Here is a 19,424-nt window from a genome sequence, read left to right as displayed (position 1 = left end):
AAAATGTAGAGAAATAAGCATATTGTGCATATGGAAAATGTCTGGGATATTTTATTTCAGCTCATGAAACATGGGACCAACACTTTACATGTTGCGTTTATATTTTTGTTCAGTGTGTAGCTCAAAACAATAGAAATGTACGGGAATAGTGTAATGATTCATATTCAGCTAATAGAATACGGGTGAACACACATTCATTTATTCACAGCAACAACACATCAACAGTCTCAGTTATCCCTTCCTCAGCTTGAATTCTAGAGAATCTGAGAGATCTGGCAGTTGTGTAGCTGATCTACTCCACCGGGATGGGAAACTCTCTAGTCCAGGGTAGTTTGATTATTCATACTTTCGGACCAGACGTGACTGGGAGACAATTATTCAACTTTCTGTGCAACAACATCATTACTGGCTCTTCAAAATAGAGACAGGTATCTCAGTTTGGAGAGTTTGGCATTCATTACAAGTAGTCAGTTGTCTGCACTACTGTACATACACTAAGAAACAGCATTAGGATATATTAATGCATCTTGGACATATAGACCTGTCAAAACAGAAGTAAAATAGGCGGAAACATCAACTATGAATATTTATGATGAATGTAAGCTTAGTTTTTTGGTAGCTGATTAATTGACAACTTTCCAAGTCAAATGTGGTCTCATTCAGTGCTGTATGGTCCTGTCTGACAAAATACATACAGTTACACATGTTGTTTTAAATATTGTGACTATTGTAATCTAATCGGCTCTATGGAAAACAAGTTGCCTCAGACACTGAAAAGGTTTCTCTGTTGATTTTATTTGTTCAGCCCCTACTCTTGCAATTACATTAGCCCCCACCACCTAGATTACACTCCAGATCAAATATGGTGTCCAAAATCCAATATGGCTGCCACAATACCATTAAATGGTGGTTTAACCGCCTGTATGTATACAGGGATATGGATATAATGATCAGATACTTATGTCTCTGCCCTAACAATGAGATTCGTTGTCCACAGAGCGGAACAGCAGCCTGTCAAGCTCCCGCCTATGCCTCTCTTTGGATTGGTGGATACATCTCGTTATTAGATTTTTTTTCCCCAATATTCGATGTGGGTGTTGACATCAACCGCCTGTATTCAGTGGAGAGAAAGATGCTATGCTAGCCTCATGAATATGCAGATTCTCTCAAATTTCAACAGGGACAAATCCAGTATGAAGTGTTTTCTCTCAAAGTTGCCAGGATGTCACGTGCGTCACTGTCACGCCCTGGCCTTAGTATTCTTTGTTTTCTTTATTATTTTAGTTAGGTCAGGGTGTGACATGGGGAATGTAAGTGTTTTTGTATTGTCTTGGGTGGTTTGTAGTGTCTAGGGGGATTTGTTAGAGTGTATGGGTTTGTGTTGAGTGTATGTGTCTAGTTAAGTCTATGGTTGAGTGTAGGTGTTTAGAAAAGTCTATGGCTGCCTGATTTGGTTCTCAATCAGAGACAGCTGGTTATAGTTGTCTCTGATTGGGAGCCATATTTAAGGGAGCCATAGGCTTTAGGTATTTGTGGGAAATTGTCTATGTTAAACGTTTGTAGCCTGTGTGTGTGCACGACGTTAGTAGCTTCACGGTCGTTTTGTTGGTTTGGTTTGTTTTGTTAGTTTGTAAAGTGTTTRGTTTCTTGTTCATCTTCGTCTTTATATTAAAAGAAGATGGCTTATTTTCCAAATGCTGCGTTTTGGTCCGTCTCTCAACCACACGATCGTGACAGTCACACTTCTATCAGTACGCTCATAACAACCTAAGCATTATAAAACTATTAGATCAAATAAGCCTGACATCAAAATAGCAATTAATGTTTATCTACACTAAATTCGGCACTCTTTCATTACCTCTCATACAAAAACTCCTCACCTGCTTAGTAATTAAGGATCTGCTTATTTTTATTTATTTATTTAACCTTTATTTAACTAGGCAAGTCAGTTAAGAACCAGTTCTTATTCCTACCCCGGCCAAACCCTAACCCAGACGATGCTTGGCCAATTGTGTGCCGCCCTATGGGACTTCCAATCACGGTCGGTTGTAATACAGCCTGGAATGGAACCAGGGTCTGTAGTGAAGTCTCTAGCGCCGAGATGTAGTGCCTTAGACTGCTGTGTCACTCAGGAGCCCAAAAGTGGACAGTGCTTAAAACTGGAGAGATTTTGGGCAGACATAGGGCTCTCGCTTCACCTCTGTGTCAGTATATACATGTTTTAAATGAGAGACATTATTCAGATTTGTGTACTGTTCTTATGACCTGTACTCAATACTATTTTTGTGCAATTCAACTAGGTTGGGAATCTAATATGCTTGCCATAACACTGCTCAAACACCTTTGTCTAGATATAGAAAAAGCAGCAGACTGCTTGGCATGACAACACCAAGTATTCCAAGTCACAAACCTTTTTGAGGATCATTGAGGTAAGTGGGAGGCTCCAATGAAAGGAAAGAGAATCCAACCCTGGACTCTGACACCCTCTCCCTAGCTCTACAACTTGCCCCCACTGTGGTATAACTTGTGCCTTCAGGATTGGGCTCTTAATTCACCTCATCATTTAGAAGTGAGCTTTGATTCATGGCTAGTCAAATATGGCTACCTGAATCCAAGATGTATTTCTGCTGGCTCACTGCATTCGTGATGCAAATTGGGATGTTCTGGTGCACTCATGCTGTTCAGGTTGAGCTGGCACATTGCTTTTTCCAGAAAATCATGTCCACCATCATGTTTGTCTGCCCTGGAGTTGCTGCGATCTAGTGACATTATTGTTAGGGCCCTGTGTTTTGGTTAATCATGTCAAATGACCTGGATTTTAACCTTTATTTCAACCTTTATTTTCCAGAAATGAGAATTAAACCAAAAATGACAGCAGTTGTCTGAGGGTGGTGCTGGGCCATCTGACATAAAAAGAAAAGGGGACAGTTGAATGAAAAAGCTTTAAATAAAGGTACAAATCCAGGTCATGTGACATGATAAACCAAAACACAGGGCCCTGATTATGATGTATGGGGAGAATGCAACCAAACATGATGGTGGCAAGCACTCATTGACAAGTAATCCCATCAATTTACTGGGCTTTCACATATACAATAGGAATTGCACCTGTCTAATGTCAATGCCATCTTGAATCTCCCAGAACTGTCCAGGATAGGCCTACTCCACCATCAGCCCTCCCTTCTGGCAGTTAGTACAGACAGAGACATCATGGAACTGGACTTCTACATGTCAGGAGGCCATTAAACAGCCAAAATTCCATCTGGAAAGTGCTGGCGTGTATTGCCATTGCATGTACATATTTTGCTACCAACCATGGCTGGCCAGCCCATGTGATACCTGAACTGGACTTGCATGTAAAGAATGAGCTCTCATGCTGGAGTGACTCATGCATTGGTCTTGGAAACTGTGCAGTAATCCCAAAATCCCAATGCCCCGCCAGTCATACAGCAAGGATGCTGGCCTTGTTGCTGCAGCTTGCCCAGAATGACCAGTTAGCTGTGCTAAATGGTCAAACCCCAGAACTACAACCACCACTGGCTACTTTGTCTCCTCACCCAGTTGACTTGGAAATGTGTCTATAAATTAGCAACCAAAAAGTAAAGCTTACATTCATCATCAACTGTTCATAGTTAACATTTCCAACTATTGTATCTCTATTTAACATTTACATTTTTTATTTAACCTTTATTTAACTAGGCAAGTCAGTAAAGAACAAATTCTTATTTTACAATGACTGCCTACCCCGGCCAAACCTGGACGATGCTTGGCCAATTGTGCACCGCCCTATGGGACTCTCGATCATGGCTGGTTGTGATACAGCCCGGGATCAAATCAGGGTCTGTAGTGATGCCTCTAGCACTGAAATGCAGTGCCTTAGACCGCTGCGCCACTCGGGAACCAAATATATGTTTACAGGTCTATATTTCCAAGATGCATTAAGATATCCTAATGCTGTTTGTTTGTTTGTTTGTGTACGTAGGGCAGACAACTGACTACTTGTATTCCAAATTTTTGCAATTTCAGAGCTTGCAATATTGGGTTACATAAGCTTCAGCTAGGCATTCACAATATCTATATCAATTTAACCACTTTTTCAGTAAAATATTTATACATCCATTTCATTAATGGGAGACATTAACTTCTTATGGCTGCAGGGGCAGTATTGAGTAGCTTGGATGAAAGGTGCACAGAGGTGACCATAGTAAACTGCCTGCTCCTCAGTCCCAGTTGCTAATATATGCATAGTATTATTCGTATTGGATAGAAAACACTCTGAAGTTTCTAAAAGTGTTTGAATGATGTCTGTGAATATAACAGAACTCATATTGCAGGCAAAAACCTGAGAAGAAATCCAAACAGGAGGTGGGAATTCTGAGGTTGGTAGATTTTCAACACAGTCCCTATTGAACAAACAGTGGGATATGGATGAGTTTGCACTTCCTGCGGCTTCCACTAGATGTCAACAGTCTGTAGAACCTTGTCTGATGCCTCTACTGTGAAGTGGGGCRGAAGGAGACAGGAAATAGTCAGGTCTACCATGACCTGGCCATGCTCTGACCATGCGCGTTCACATGAGAGGGAGCTATGTTCCATCGCACATCTGAAGTCAATGTAATTCTCCGGTTCGAACGTTATTCAAGATTTATGTTAAAAACATTCTAAAGATTGATTCAATACATCGTTTGACATGTTTCTTCTGACTGTTACGGAACTTTTGGACATTTCGTCTGCTTTTAGTGAACGCGCTTCCTGACGTTGGATTTGTTTACCAAACACGCTAACAAAAATAGCTATTTGGACATAAATTATGGACATTACCGAACAAAACGAACATTTCTTGTGGAAGTGGGAGTCCTGGGAGTGCATTCCGATGAAGATCAGCAAAGGTAAGTGAAGATTTATAATGCTTCTTATGAGTTTTGTTGACTGCACAATTTGGCGGSTAACTGTATGSCTTSCTTTTGTMGCTGAACGCTGTTCTCAGATTATTGAATATTGTGCTTTTGCCGTAAAGCTTTTTGAAATCTGACACAGCGGTTGCATTAAGAACAAGTGTATCTTTAATTCTATGTAAAACATGTATCTTTCATCAAAGTTTATCATGAGTATTTATGTTATTTGACGTGGCTCTCTGCAATTTCTCTGGATATTTTGGAGGCATTTCTGAACATGGCGCGAATGTAAACTGAGGTTTTTGGATATAAATATTAACTTTATCGAACAAAACATATATGTATTGTCTAACATGAAGTCCTATGAGTGTCATCTGATGACGATCATCAAAGGTTAGTGATTCATTTTATCTCTATTTCTGCTTTTTGTGACTCCTGTCTTTGGCTGGAAAAATGACTGTGTTTGTCTGTGATTTTGCGATGACACCTAACATAATCATTTGTGGTGCTTTCGCTGAACAGCCTATTTGAAATCGGACACTTTGGTGGGATTAACAACAAGATTACCTTTAAAACGTTATAAGATACATGTATGTTTGAAGAATTTTAATTATGAGATTTCTGTTGTTTGAATTTGGCGCCCTGCACTTTCACTGGCTGTTGTCATATCATCCCGTTAACGGGATTGCAGCCATATTAAAGATGTGAAAAAACATGGTTGTATTTTGTTCTACCTTGGGTAGGGGTATCATAAAGAAATGCGGGGGCCTTGCCACTAGCCTATCAGTTATAATACAGGGAACTGCGATTGGGGTGGCAGGTAGCCTAGTGGTTCGAGTGTTGGGCCAGTAACCGAAAGGTTGCTGGATTGAATCCCTGAGCTGACAAGGTAAAAATCTGTCGTTCTACCCCTGAACAAGGCAGTTAACCCACTGTTCCCTGGTAGGCCGTCATTGTAAATAAGAATTTGTTCTTAACTGACTTGCCTCGTTAATTAAAAACTGCCAAAAGAGGAAACACCAGCATAAAGTGTTGGGCTGCCAGAGCAGCTTCAATGCACTGTGGCATAGATTCTACAAGTGTCTGGAACTCTTTTGGAGGGATATGACTCCATTCTTCAATGAGAAATTGTTGATGGTGGTGGAAAATGTTGTCTCAGGCACCGCTCCAGAATCTCCCATAAGTTTTCAATTGGGTTGAGATCTGGTGACTGACACACACACACTTTTAAACCCCCTATGCTCCTTTGAAACCCCTCTATCAAAGTTACTGAGATTTCTTCTTCTAGCCATGGTAGCCAAAATAATGGGCAATTGGACATTTTTTTACACAACCCTAAGCATGATGGGATGTTAATTGCTTAATTAACTCAGGAACCACACCTGTGTGGAAGCACCTGCTTTCAATATACTTTGTATTCCTCATTTACTCAGGTGTGTCCTTTTAAAATACAGGTAGATTTGGTATTCAGTGATGGAGCATGACATGCCCTACCCTCATACCATTGGTCCATACTGCTGAGTGTAGACTTTATGGAGAGGATACTGACTAATGGCCTTATCTCATAGGGCGGCGCACAATTGGCACAGCGTCGTCTGGTTTAGGGGAGAGTTTGGCCAGGGTAGGCCATCATTGTAAATAAGAATTTGTTCTTAACTGACTTGCATAGTTAAATAAAGTTTAAAAAAATGATATTATTTTTTATCTCAAACCGTCTGTGTTAAGCGTTCTCCTCCCATGTAGCCTACTATGGTTGATCTGTAACTCAGTAAAATCTTTGAAATTGTTGTGTGTTTGAGTTTATATTTTTGTTCAGTATATAATAAATCTATACTTCAATGTTTTAAAATGAGTTATGGCATGTTATGGAGGACAGAGCATGTTTTCTGTTTGACAAATCATTTTAGTATATAACCCAGTAACAAATGGTTTTGGTCAACCTTAATGGCCTTATGGATGTGTCTGGTTTTGACTGATAAATGAGGCTCCTAAAATGTCTGACTGTGTAATTATAATAATCAAATTATAATATTGCAACAGTATTATGTTTTCAATTCATTTAATAAATGTTTTACCATCCTTGCAGACAACAGATAAATTGTAACAAAAATATTTTTCAGACACCAAAAAAGTGTGGCTTGTGTAAACTGTGCAAAGTTTGTTCAGAATCAGAATAAAGACAGTTTGTGTGACTGTAGAGGAATTACTTGTTAACCAGCGTGGTAAGTGGAGGCATCAAGTAACGGTCCATAAAAACATCACACTGGATGAGGTCAGAGAGGATTTATGAATCTCCCTTTATGACCTTTTAAAATCCACCATCACTACTCATTAAACCGTGAGAAATACTTTTCTCCCATGTGCAGCTTAGCCAATCCCAGGCCAACAAGGCTGAGCTGAGTTGAAAGTCAACCCTTTAAAAGGAAGAAGGGAGATGAATGGAGAGCAGAGAATGAGGTGAGACAACCTTCCAAACACACCAACAACAGCAAGACTAAAGGCTCAAAGCAAACCTGTCAAAATACAAGATGAAAACCATTCTCTCCATTGCTCTTGTGCTCCTGGCTCTCTATCTGGTCTCTGAAGCCCATGCAGTCCAAGTCCAAGTGCAGGTAAGGGCCCCTCCTACAGCAAGGTTTACCTTACTAGAATGCATTATAATATGAAGACTATAGACTGCAGTAATATCAGATTCAAACTCATACTCAATTGGACAAAAATTGTAAACGAATGAAAATATTTTTTGTTAACCCTCACAATGTAGCTAACATACAAAATTCAGAGTGGATTTTTTAAACCAAGTGCATACTTGGTGCAAGCTATCATTACAACTCCATGGGCATCCCAATATGACTTACTGATGTGGTGCTCTCTCTAACCGTGTCTCTCTCCTCTCTTCTCTTCTCTCTAGGAGGGTGACTTTGTTTTCTCACTGGAATCAGTAAAGAAGCTCCAAGAACTGACAGAGAGCAGCAGTGTAAACGGGAAGCAGAATCCTCATCTCGCCAGCACCAGCTTTGCTTCCGTCTGTGCTAACCCCTCCCTGCCACAGGAGTTCATGCCCCTGTGCATGCAGAGAGGGGCCAGCATGTCTCTCTCAAGACTAGGTAAGAAAAGGCCACACAATAGAATAATATCCACTATAGTCCAACTTGGTGGAACAGACCAGATTGTGATAAGACCGTTATAATTTGCTGATGGCGAGTCATTGATATGAATCTCTTTTATGCTAGTTGGTCTCTGCAATATGTGGTTGTAGTTTGAAGTGATTGAGTGATTTTGAAACATGTTTTTAACACTGACCTTTCTCTTCTTTCTTCCAGCTACTGTGCCTATAGACGTCTGTGAGATCTGTGCCTTTGTTGCCTGCACAGGCTGTTAGGCAAGATATCGACCTGACTGCCAGCAGAAGACAAGCCACCCACATTATCATTCTGCATATTGTGACAACAATGTGGATTTCATGTATTCAAATTGCCATCCTCAGACATGATTGGCCCAAAAGATAACTGGACCAAAAATGTAAAAAATATATTAAATGATGGAGGCTCATTTTCTAGAAAATGTTACTTTGGAGAATATTCAGCACTTATTTGTCTACGTATTTTCTTTTCCTTTTATCACTTGACTTTTATTTTGGAAATGTTGATTTGTTACAGTTCTATCTTACCAGTCTTTGTACTTATTTAATGTAGAGATGTATTTTTGTTTTGGGGGTTTTGCATTCTTTTGTATGTTTATAAATGCCTCATGTTTAATAAAAAGAAATTGAAGAACATGTCATTTTGTTTCAGTGAGTGATCTACCAACTGCATCAGAAAACCTTGAATAGAACATACCTGATAAACTGGCACAACACAAAGAATAATACTTTATTCACTTTTGGTTGAAACTTGAAATTTCTGTCTTTCCCCAACACATACACAAACACACGCACACACACATAAAAACACACGCACACGCACACACACATTGAGAGGTTAATAGTTCATCTTAAGGCTAACTGCTGCCCCAGAGCACAACTTACATCCCACAATGTATTATATTGTCACTGTGCTTTTGCTTCACTACCTAGACATTGATTAATTGGTATATATTGTAGATTCATAGACAGTAGTAGATTGCACAACAGTAATAAATAACAGCAACCCTTTGGCCAGTACCTGTAGATCTTCCAATCCTATAACTCTCACTGTTGCCAGTGCTGGGAATTGAACCGGCAACCTTCCAGATTCTGCTCTGTATTTTGAACCTGTAGGGTGGGAAGCTTATTGCCCCATCTTTCCCATGGTCACCACACTCCAAAAAGCAAGTTCTGAAGGCTCTAGTTTTGTCTAATCTTGATTAATCTTGTCTAATCTTGATKATCTCCACCAGGCACAGCCAGAAGAGGACTGGCCACCCCTCATACCCTGGTTCCGCTCTAGGTTTCTTCCTAGGTTCTGGCCTTTCTAGGGAGTTTTTCCTAGCCACCGTGCTTCTACACCTGCATTGCTTACTGTTTTGGGGTTTAGGCTGGGTTTCTGTACAGCACTTTGTGACATCAGCTGATGTAAGAAGGGCTTTATAAATACATTTGATTGATTATTGTCCAGTCGTGTGGTCCAGTGCTGCAAGGAAAGACCCCTAGTTAAGCTGCAGCTGGCCCAGAACAGAGCGGCACGTTTTGCTCTTCATTGTAATCAGAGGGTTGATATAAATACTATGCATTCAAGTCTCTCTTGGCCAACTGTTGAGGAGAGACTGACTGCATCACTTCTTCTGTTGGAAATCCCAAATTGTTTGCATAGTCAATTTACACACAGCTCTGACACAAACACACTTCCCCCACCAGACATGCCACAAGGGGTCTTTTCACAGTCCCCAAATCCAGAATAAATTCTGAGCCCTTTTTGCATAGAACTTCCTTCTATCTCATATTGCTCAAATAAACATCAAACCTGGTTTAAATAAAACAGATAAAGCAACACCTCACGGCACAATGCCTCTCCCCTATTTGACCTAGATAGTTTGTGTGTATGCATTGATATGTAGGCTACGTGTGCCGTTAAAAAAATGTATGTAGTTCTGTCCTTGAGCTGTTCTTGTCTATTGATGTTCTATATTATGGCATGTTTCATGTTTTGTGTGGACTGCAGGAAGAGTAGCTGCTGCTTTTGCAACAGCTAATAGGGATCCTAATAAAATACCAAATACCAAACACACCTGTCTCAAAAAATCTACATATTATAGTATTTAATTTAGAATCCCAAGTGCCCGTCCCTAAAGTAGTTGATGCTCGCAATGTTATTTGTTTTTTAGATGTGTAGTTAAGTATTATTATTGGCATTAAAGAAAAATAATGATACAGTTTACAAGCACAAAGAGACAATCACTAGCAACCTTCAGTGTTTTTAGGCCATTCTACCATTTTTACTCTCAGAGCCAGACTGTATGTGCTAGAAAATTGAAAGTATGTATTCTGCCACCTTATCTTTGTAATGCTGACTGACAAGCAAAGAGACAACTGTTACAATATCCTTTGTGTCACTAGTGGGTCAAAAAATAATCAACATGTAGCCAAATAACTAAATTCAATCAAATGTACATTTCAGTATTATAACTATTGGACTTTTAAGTTAATGATATGTACCCATTGATTATTGAAGAATATAAGTTATAAATGCCTCATGAGCTTAGTTCAACTGTCGTACGGCCAAAATATAAGTTTCTTTTACACCATTGTTTGAAAACAATTTAATTGTAAACACTGTATAGCCTCAAAGCATGGTTAAACTATAATTTTGATGTAATGTCTGGTTTGTCCTTGCATCCATATCTCTGTCTATGAATTTGACTGTGGTTACATTTCCCCAGCCCATCCCTCAGCTGTTTACCAAAAACAGTGTCAGGTTCCCACTTTGTTGTTGTTTGAACTGCATACTGCCCCATTAAGCAGAATCTCTTTTTCCCATGGTCAAAGACAATGGTACCTCTAGTACTATCAGGTATATTCATCATAGGTAGATGCTTCCAGTTCCCAGCCAAAGGAAGTGTATGCACGTCATGGGTAGATTGTAAATGAAGTCACAGCAAATACATTGTTCTGGCAGATTTGATTGAATTACAGCCTCAGCCTCCTTGTTGCGGATTGCAAATGCCACAAATATTAGACAGACCTATCCAAACAATGTTGACAAAGTCACTATCATACCTAAAATGCAAACAACCACTATACAATTGGACAGATAGCCTGTTGCTTTGTTATCAGGGTTTAATGATAAATGACTGTGGGTGAGATGGGAGAAATTAGATTTATGGGATGTTTAATTGGCACTAAGGATGTCAATATGGAACAACATGTCAACAATAAAACCATTCAAACAACATAGTGACAGGGGCATCTACAGAGGTTGAAAAAGAAAAAAAAGAGGATCCTGTGGCATAACCCGTTTGTGTTTTGTTATCAGGTACCCAGGGTAAAGAGGGCTCCAGCCCCGCGTTAATAAGTGACTTAATAATCTGTCCAGCGATGGGTTTATAAAGGGCAGAGCAGAGGCACACCTCAATTCAAGCTGTAGGTTCCTCTCTCTGCATCTCAAGGCTCTCTGAGACATCCGGCTAAGCTGAAAATGAAACCACTGAGTGTTTGTCTCGTGTTGACCTCTTGCATCCTCTGGGGCTCACTGAGTGTGGAGATTAGGGTGAGTGTATCTCTTCTTTATGTCCATGGTCAGAAATGTTTAGAGTTGTGTGACTAGTGCTGTAACTCTTTGTTGTCTTTGACATGGGATAAGGACATTCTTCTGGAGGTGTATAGGGTTTGTTACTTGATTAACAATATCTGTAAGTGTCTGGAGTTCAGAGATACTGGTTCACACGTGTGAAGATAAGTTAGTGGAACTAGAGAAATAGATCACTTTCAACAACACACTGATAAAGAAATAGATCACTTTCAACAACACATTGACAAAGAAATAGATCACTTTCAACAACACACTGATAATGAAATACAGTAGAACCCTTTCAACAACACACTGATAAAGAAATAGAGTAGAACCCTTTCAACAACACACTGATAATGAAATAACAGTAGAACCCTTTCAACAACACACTGATAAAGAAATACAGTAGAACCCTTTCAACAACACACTGATAATGAAATACAGTAGAACCCTTTCAACAACACACTGACAGAGTTCATGGTGCACTTTGACTAAGAGCTTAACTTCATGATAGACCATTAATAAAGAGATGTGGGGCCATTGTCAAGTCAAAGGAGTGCATCAACATTTGACACTGTTCTCTATTTTTTACAACTTTTATTTAACCAGGCAAGTCAATCAAGAACAAATTATAATTTACAATGACTGCCAGCCTATGACTGACTGTCCTTTAATTGTATAGAGCATTAAAAAGCTAGCTTCTTTTTGTTTGGTTTTAATTATCATATAGCAATTCATTCTGTTGGGGTTTATTCATTCTTGTTTGGAATCCACACACTGTCATACTTCTTTTGAACTCATTCACAAGGTTATTAACTGGCTTATCTGTTTAATAATCTATTACGCTATGAGAATCACCTCTGTAAACCTGTCACCTTTAATAGTGGAACAACACATTAGGTTGTCTAATAATGACAACCTACAGTGAAAAATCAAGGGTTATTTAAGGGTAAACGAGAGAATTCACCATCTCATCCATGTGTTTCACTGTGTCCAGGATGGAGAAAGGAGCTATCCCCTAGAGGCTGTGAAAGCGTTGAAGGAGCTGATCGACACAGATGCCATGGTTAACCCGCGGTTGATCAACACCAACATGGTCTCTGTCTGTAACAACCGTGTCTTGCCACAGGCCTTCTATCCAGTGTGCCAGGGCAAAGAGGCAGCAATGGTCTTCTCCAGGCTAGGTAAGGCTGTACCATAAACAAACAGTGGGTGGACTGAAATATTGTAATTCAATATCGGTATATGACTTATTGCCCCTATCCACCTTATCTGTTGTAAAAATTCATAAACTGCACATTTTAGCATTCAAACACAAGACTGTTTAGATCCTGCGGACTTGAATATGTTCCGGTCAGCCTCAGAGAACAACATCGACCTATACGCTGACTCTGTGAGTGTGTTCATAAAGAAGTGCATTGGAGATGTTGTACCCACTGTGACTATTAAAACCTACCCTAACCAGAAACTGTGGATGGATGGCGGCATTTGCGCAAAACTGAAAGCGCAATCCATCACATTTAACCATGGAAAGAGGTCTGGGAATATGACTGAATATAAACAGTGTAGTTATTCCCTCCGCAAGGCAATCAAACAAGCAAAATGCCAGTACAGGGACAAGGTGGAGTCGCAAATCAACAGCTCAGACATGAGACGTATGTGGCAGGGTCTACAGGAAATCACGGACCACAAAAAGAAAACTAGCCACGTCACGAACACCGACGTCACACTTCCAGACAAACTAAACACCTTCTTTGCCTGCTTGGTGGATAATACAGTGCCACCGTCGCGGCCCGCTAATAAGGACTGCACTCCCCCTCTCCTTCTCTGTGGCTGATGTGAGTAAAACATTTAAACGTGTTAACCCTCGCAAGGCTGCTGGCCCAGACAGCATCCCTAGCCGTGTCCTCTGAGCATGCGCAGACCAACTGGCTGGTGTGTTTACGGACATATTCAATCGCTCCCTATTCCAGTCTGTTGTCCCCACATGCTTCAAGATGGCGACCATTGTTCCTGTGCCCAAGAAGGCAAAGATAACTGAACTAAATGACTACCACGCCGTAGCACTCACTTCTGTCATTATGAAGTGCTTTGAGAGACTTGTCAAGGATCAAATCACCTTCACCTTACCGGCCACCCTAGACCCAGTTTGCATACCGCCCCAACAGGTCCACAGACGACGCAATCGCCATCACACGGTACACTGCCCTATCCCATCTGGACAAAAGGAAAACCTATCTCAGAATGCTGTTCATTGACTACAGCTCAGCATTCAACACCATAGTACCCTCCAAGATCATCATCAAGCTGGAGGCCCTGGGTCTCAACACCACCCTGTGCAATTGGGTCCTGGACTTTCTGACAGGCTGCGCCCTGGTGGTGAAGGTAGGAAACAACATCTCCACTTCGCTGACCCTCAACACTGGGGCCCCACAAGGGTGTGTGCTCAGCCTCCTCCTGTACTCCCTGTTCATCCACGACTGCGTGGCCCTGCACGACTCCAACTCAATCATCAAGTTTGCAGACGACACAACAGTAGTGGGCTTGATAACCAACAACGACGAGACAGCCTACAGGGAGGAGGTGAGGGCACTCGGAGTGTGGTGTCAGGAAAACAGCCTCTCACTCAACGTCAACAAAACAAAGGAGGTGATCGTGGACTTCAGGAAACAGCAGAGAGAGCACCCCTCTATCCACATCGAAGGGACAGCAGTAGAGAAGGTGGAAAGTTTTAAGTTGCTCAGCATTACTCAAATTACACAGACGCTCTTATTCGGAGACATTCATCTTCAGATAGCTAGGTGAGACAACAACACATCACAATCGTAGCAAGTACATTTTCCCTCAACAAAGTAATCAGCAATGTCAGTGCTATTAGAAAAAGACAAGTGCATTCATTTTTTATTGTTGCAGTTTATCCCATTTTTCTCCCCAATTTCGTGATATCCAATTGCAAACTTGTCTCATCACTGCAACTCTCCAATGAGCTCAGGAGAGGCGAAGGTTGAGTCATGTGTCCTCAGAAACATGACCCGCCAAACTGCGCTTCTTAACACCCACCCACTTAACATGGAAGCCAGCCGCACCAATGTGTCGGAGGAAACACAGTTCAACTGATGACCGAGGTCAGCTTGCAGGTGCCCCGTCTGTCACAAGGATTCACTAGAGAGCAATGAGCCAAGTAAAGCCCCCCCGACCAAACCCTCCCATAACCTGGACGAAGCTGGGCCAATTGTGCTCTGCCCTATGGGACTCCTGGTCACGGCCGGTTGTGACACAGCCTGGGATTGAACTGTCTGTAGTGACGCCTCAAGCACAACGATGCAGTGCCTTAGACCGCTGCGCCACTCGGGAGGCCCCATTTCATTTTTTTTTTTTTTTTTTTTTTTTTTTTTCATGGCGGGGGCACCATGGGATTCATTTGAGACACTCTTTAAAGAAGTAGTAGTAATTCATTATTCTAAAACTTGTTAGATGGTTGCTCACCCTGAAAGTAGTCTATGGGCCAGGAGAAACTGTAATCCAGGATTCAGTTTTCTTTAAACAGTCATTACAAACTTCAGCTAACCTTAGCCACTACAAGCTAACAATCAATGTAGGTGAAATCAACTCCATATTTGGTTTGATGTTCCTTCAATGTAATTTGGCCATAAAAAAAAACATGTCCACATGTCCCCATCAATTCCAAAGAGTTTTAGCTAGCGGTGGCTAAAGTTAGCTGAAGCTTGTAATAGCTGTTTAAAGGAATCTGAACCATTGATTACAGTTTTTCCTGGCCCATAGTCTACTTTCAGGGTCATCTAACATCAAGTTGTAAAATAGTGAACTACTCCTGAGGACCCAAATATCTGAGTGGACAATGACCCCATTATGAACATAAACTTTACTTCTTATGGCTGCAATCCCGTTAACGGGATGATATGACAACAGCCAGTGAAAGTGCAGGGCGCCAAATTCAAAACAACAGAAATCTCATAATTAAAATTTCTCAGACATACATGTGTCTTATACAATTTTAAATGTAATCTTGTTGTTAATCCCACCAAAGTATCCGATTTCAAAGATGCTTTTCAGCGAAAGCACCACAAACGATTATGTTAGGTCACCACCAAGCCACAGAATAAGTACAGCCATTTTTCCAGCCAAAGATAGCAGTCACAAAAAGCACAAATAGAGATAAAATGAATCACTAACCTTTGATGATCTTTATCAGATGACACTCATAGGACTTCATGTTACACAATACATGTATGTTTTGTTTGATAAAGTTCATATTTATATAAAAAAATCTGAGTTTACATTGGCGTGTTACGTTCACTAGTTCCAAAAACATCCAGTGATTTTGCATAGCCACATCTATTCAACAGAAATACTCAGCGTAAATGTAGATGATAATACAAGTTATACACATGGAATTATAGATATACCTCTCCTTAATGCAACCGCTGTGTCAGATTTTTTTTTAACTACGGAAAAAGCAAACCATGCAATAATCTGAGGCGACGCTCAGAACTATAGTCAAATTAGCCGCCATGTTGGAGTCAACAGAAACCAGAAATTACATGATAAATATTCCCTTACCTTTGATGATCTTCATCAGAATGCACTCCCAGAAATCCCAGGTCCACAATAAATGCTTGATTTGTTCGATAATGTCCGTTATTTATGTCCAATTAGCTACTTTGGTTAGCGCGTTTGGTAAACAATTCCAAAGTCACGAAGCGCTTTCACTAAAACGTGACGAAATGTCCAAAAGTTCCGTAACAGTCAGTAGAAACATGTCAAACGATGTATTGAATCAATCTTTAGAATGTTGTTAACATAAATCTTAAATAACGTTCCAACCGGAGAATTACATTGACTTCAGATGAGCGATGGAACGGAGTTACCTCTCATGTGAACGCGCATGGTCAAAGAATGGTCACCTCATGGCAGTGGTGACTAATTCTCCTCTCATTCGGCCCCCCTTCACAGTAGAGTCATCAGACAAAGTTCTACAGACTGTTGACATCTAGTGGAAGCCGTAGGAAGTGCAAACAAATCCATATCTCGCTGTAATTTCAATGGGATCTTGGTTGAAAATCCACCAGCCTCAGAATTTCCACTTCCTGTTTGGATTTTTTCTCAGGTTTTTGCCTGCCATACGAGTTATGTTATACTCACAGACATAATACAAACAGTTTTAGAAACTTCAGAGTGTTTTCTATCCAATACTAATAATAATATGCATATATTAGCAACTATGACTGAGGAGCAGGCCATTTACTCTGGGCACCTCTGTGCACCTTTCATCCAAGCTACTCAATACTGCCCCTGCAGCCATAAGAAGTTAAAGACCCCACAACCTCCTTATGGGGCCTGTTCTGAACTGAATTTATGTTGTGTACTCAGGGAAGGGTGTATGCAGATTGAAAGGCGTTTGAAGTCAATGATAATGGAAACCTAATCCATCCTCAAGGGATTGACTCTGAAGGGTTCAGCATACATTTGTAGTCATTAGCACATTGAGTGGTTTCAGTGAAACACTGATTAATATCTGCCTTGTTATCAGCTGACATGACCTCTAACCACCAATAGCGGCAGCCAAAGTGCTCTGTAACCTGACAGGATTTACTGAGTTTTAGAGACAATACAACCATCCCATATCATTCATCCTTTTTATACGATCAACAACATGATCCCCCATAACTACTTGAGCAAAGCTGTGAGATCCGAGATCCAGATCACAGATGGGACAGTATTGACATATTTCCTATTTTATTCCACATGAGCACACATGGAAAACCCAGGAAAGCGATTCTCGGAGACTGAGGCACGCGTTCTCATAGCACTTGTTGTTAGCTCTACCAGAGAGCTGGACCACATACGRAGGCTGAAGCAGTAGACGGCTTGCTACAACAAGCAGGAGATGTTGGCCTGGACACAGCCAGTCCTGCTGCCTGAAGAGAATGATTCCTGCGTATAATATATCCTTCTACTTCCACTTAACGACATGATTTATTTGTGTTGCTCACGAGTGATTCTACTCACAAGAGCCCAATTAAAACAGAACAAACAGCATTTGAGTGCAATAAAGTGTGCAAGACAAAGAGCACTCCCATGCCTCTCTATTGCTCTGCAAGCCCTTTAACGAGGCTGATTAACTTCCTCCCGTTGTCAATATTAGCATTGTATCTGACACTACAGCAGCCAGAGGCATATATTAACCTTCTGTGTTTGATGTCTCTCTCCAGTGGATGCCATCACGTCTCCAGATCTGTGTGAGATCTGTGCCCACCCCGCCTGCTTTGGGTGTCTACCGTAAGACTGCCACCATCTGTTACACAATCCTCTGAAGCTTTCCTATCTACACCACACATCTTCACCTTCTTCAGATCTGCATCGCATATGAAGCCAGGGCATGAATAAGCCCATCCTATCCATGTGTCAGGGGCCATTGATCGACAAATTGCATACAGTTGAGGAATGTTATGTATTTGATGTTGTTTGAGCTGTACGGCCAAAATCAAGTTATTTATAATTCAGCAAAAGGCTTTAAATGAAGAGTAATGTCCAGATGTTCATGACATTTCCATGGATTACCATGGAATATGTGATAAATTCACTGTAGAAACTGTGAATCATAAATTTCTATTGCTAATCAAATTGTGTCTAATCTGTTGTCCCATTTTTTCCACCAGACTGAATGTGTTTATACTCTGCAACATTTACTGTAAAGGGACCGATTCTGTAAATATTTCYAAATATATCTACTTTATTGACACTGTTCATTTGTTTCAATATGGATTGAAAGTGAAACAGCTAAAATAATTCATACACTATATATACAAGAGTATGTGGATATCTCTTCAAATTAGTGGATTCGGCTATTTCAGCCACACCCGTTGCTGACAGGTGTATAAATGAGATGTTCAAGGAGCAGGTGTCCACATTTACAATTTTATACATTTAATTTTAGCAAAATATTGTTAAACCAGCAGAGGGCAGACCTTACCATGTAAATATCACCTTACATTAAGTAATTTAGCACAGTGGTTCTCAAACCTCTCCTCAGGAACCCCCAGCCATTCCATGCATTTGAACTATTTCAGAGGTGGCACACCTGATTCTTGTCAACTAATCATCAAGCCCTTGACTACGTGAATCAGGTGAGCTAGCTCAGGGCTACAACAAAGCTCTGAAACATCTGGATGTCCCCAATTTGAGAACCACTGATTTAGAAGAAAACTCTTATGCAGAGTGACTCATGGTCATGAGTGCATGCATTTTTCACAATGGTCCCCAGTGGGAATCAAACCCACAACCCTGGCATTGCAAGCGCTATGCTCCACCAACCGAGCCACACGAGACAACCTAGCACCTGGTTAGGTTACACTTTTGTATTTGGATAGTCCATCTGTAGATGCTCTACACCTGGTGATACTATCAACAAACTATATTTTGATAAGCAACTGCTTGCTAAGGTTACAGTTAGGGTTAGGTTGAGAATAAAGGTTAAGGTTGGGGTTAGGGCTAGGGCTAGGCTAAGGGTTACGTTCAGGTTTAGGATTTTTTATATATTTTTATTTTATTTCACCTTTATTTAACCAGGTAGGCTAGTTGAGAACAAGTTCTCATTTGCAACTGCGACCTGGCCAAGATAAAGCATAGCAATTCGACACATACAACAACACAGAGGTACACATGGAATAAACAAAACATACAGTCAATAATACAGTAGAAAAATAAGTCTATGTACAATGTGAGCAAATGAGGTGAGATAAGGGAGGTAAAGGCAAAAAAGGCCATGGTGGCGAGGTAAATACAATATAGCAAGTAAAACACT

General features: G+C 40.7%; 2 protein-coding genes across 2 annotated transcripts; both read left to right on the top strand.

Annotated features, from left to right (window-relative positions):
* The first annotated feature begins 7,339 nt into the window (after positions 1-7,339).
* LOC111970612 (guanylin) lies at positions 7,340-8,639 on the top strand. The gene is made up of 3 exons (XM_023997421.2): positions 7,340-7,507; positions 7,807-8,002; positions 8,219-8,639. The coding sequence occupies exons 1-3, from the start codon at positions 7,424-7,426 to the stop codon at positions 8,275-8,277; spliced, it is 339 nt and encodes a 112-aa protein (XP_023853189.1). The 5' UTR covers positions 7,340-7,423; the 3' UTR covers positions 8,278-8,639.
* A 2,793-nt stretch (positions 8,640-11,432) lies between these two features.
* On the top strand, positions 11,433-18,244 carry LOC111970611 (guanylin). The gene is made up of 3 exons (XM_023997420.2): positions 11,433-11,578; positions 12,597-12,783; positions 17,833-18,244. Exons 1-3 carry the CDS (start codon positions 11,507-11,509, stop codon positions 17,901-17,903), a joined length of 330 nt encoding a protein of 109 aa, XP_023853188.1. The 5' UTR covers positions 11,433-11,506; the 3' UTR covers positions 17,904-18,244.
* Positions 18,245-19,424: the final 1,180 nt, after the last annotated feature.

Source organism: Salvelinus sp. IW2-2015, linkage group LG11 (genome assembly GCF_002910315.2).
Source record: "Salvelinus sp. IW2-2015 linkage group LG11, ASM291031v2, whole genome shotgun sequence".
NCBI lineage: Eukaryota > Metazoa > Chordata > Actinopteri > Salmoniformes > Salmonidae > Salvelinus > Salvelinus sp. IW2-2015.
The sequence above is the reverse complement of the archived record's forward strand: the minus strand, read 5'-3'. Positions and strand labels throughout refer to the sequence as shown.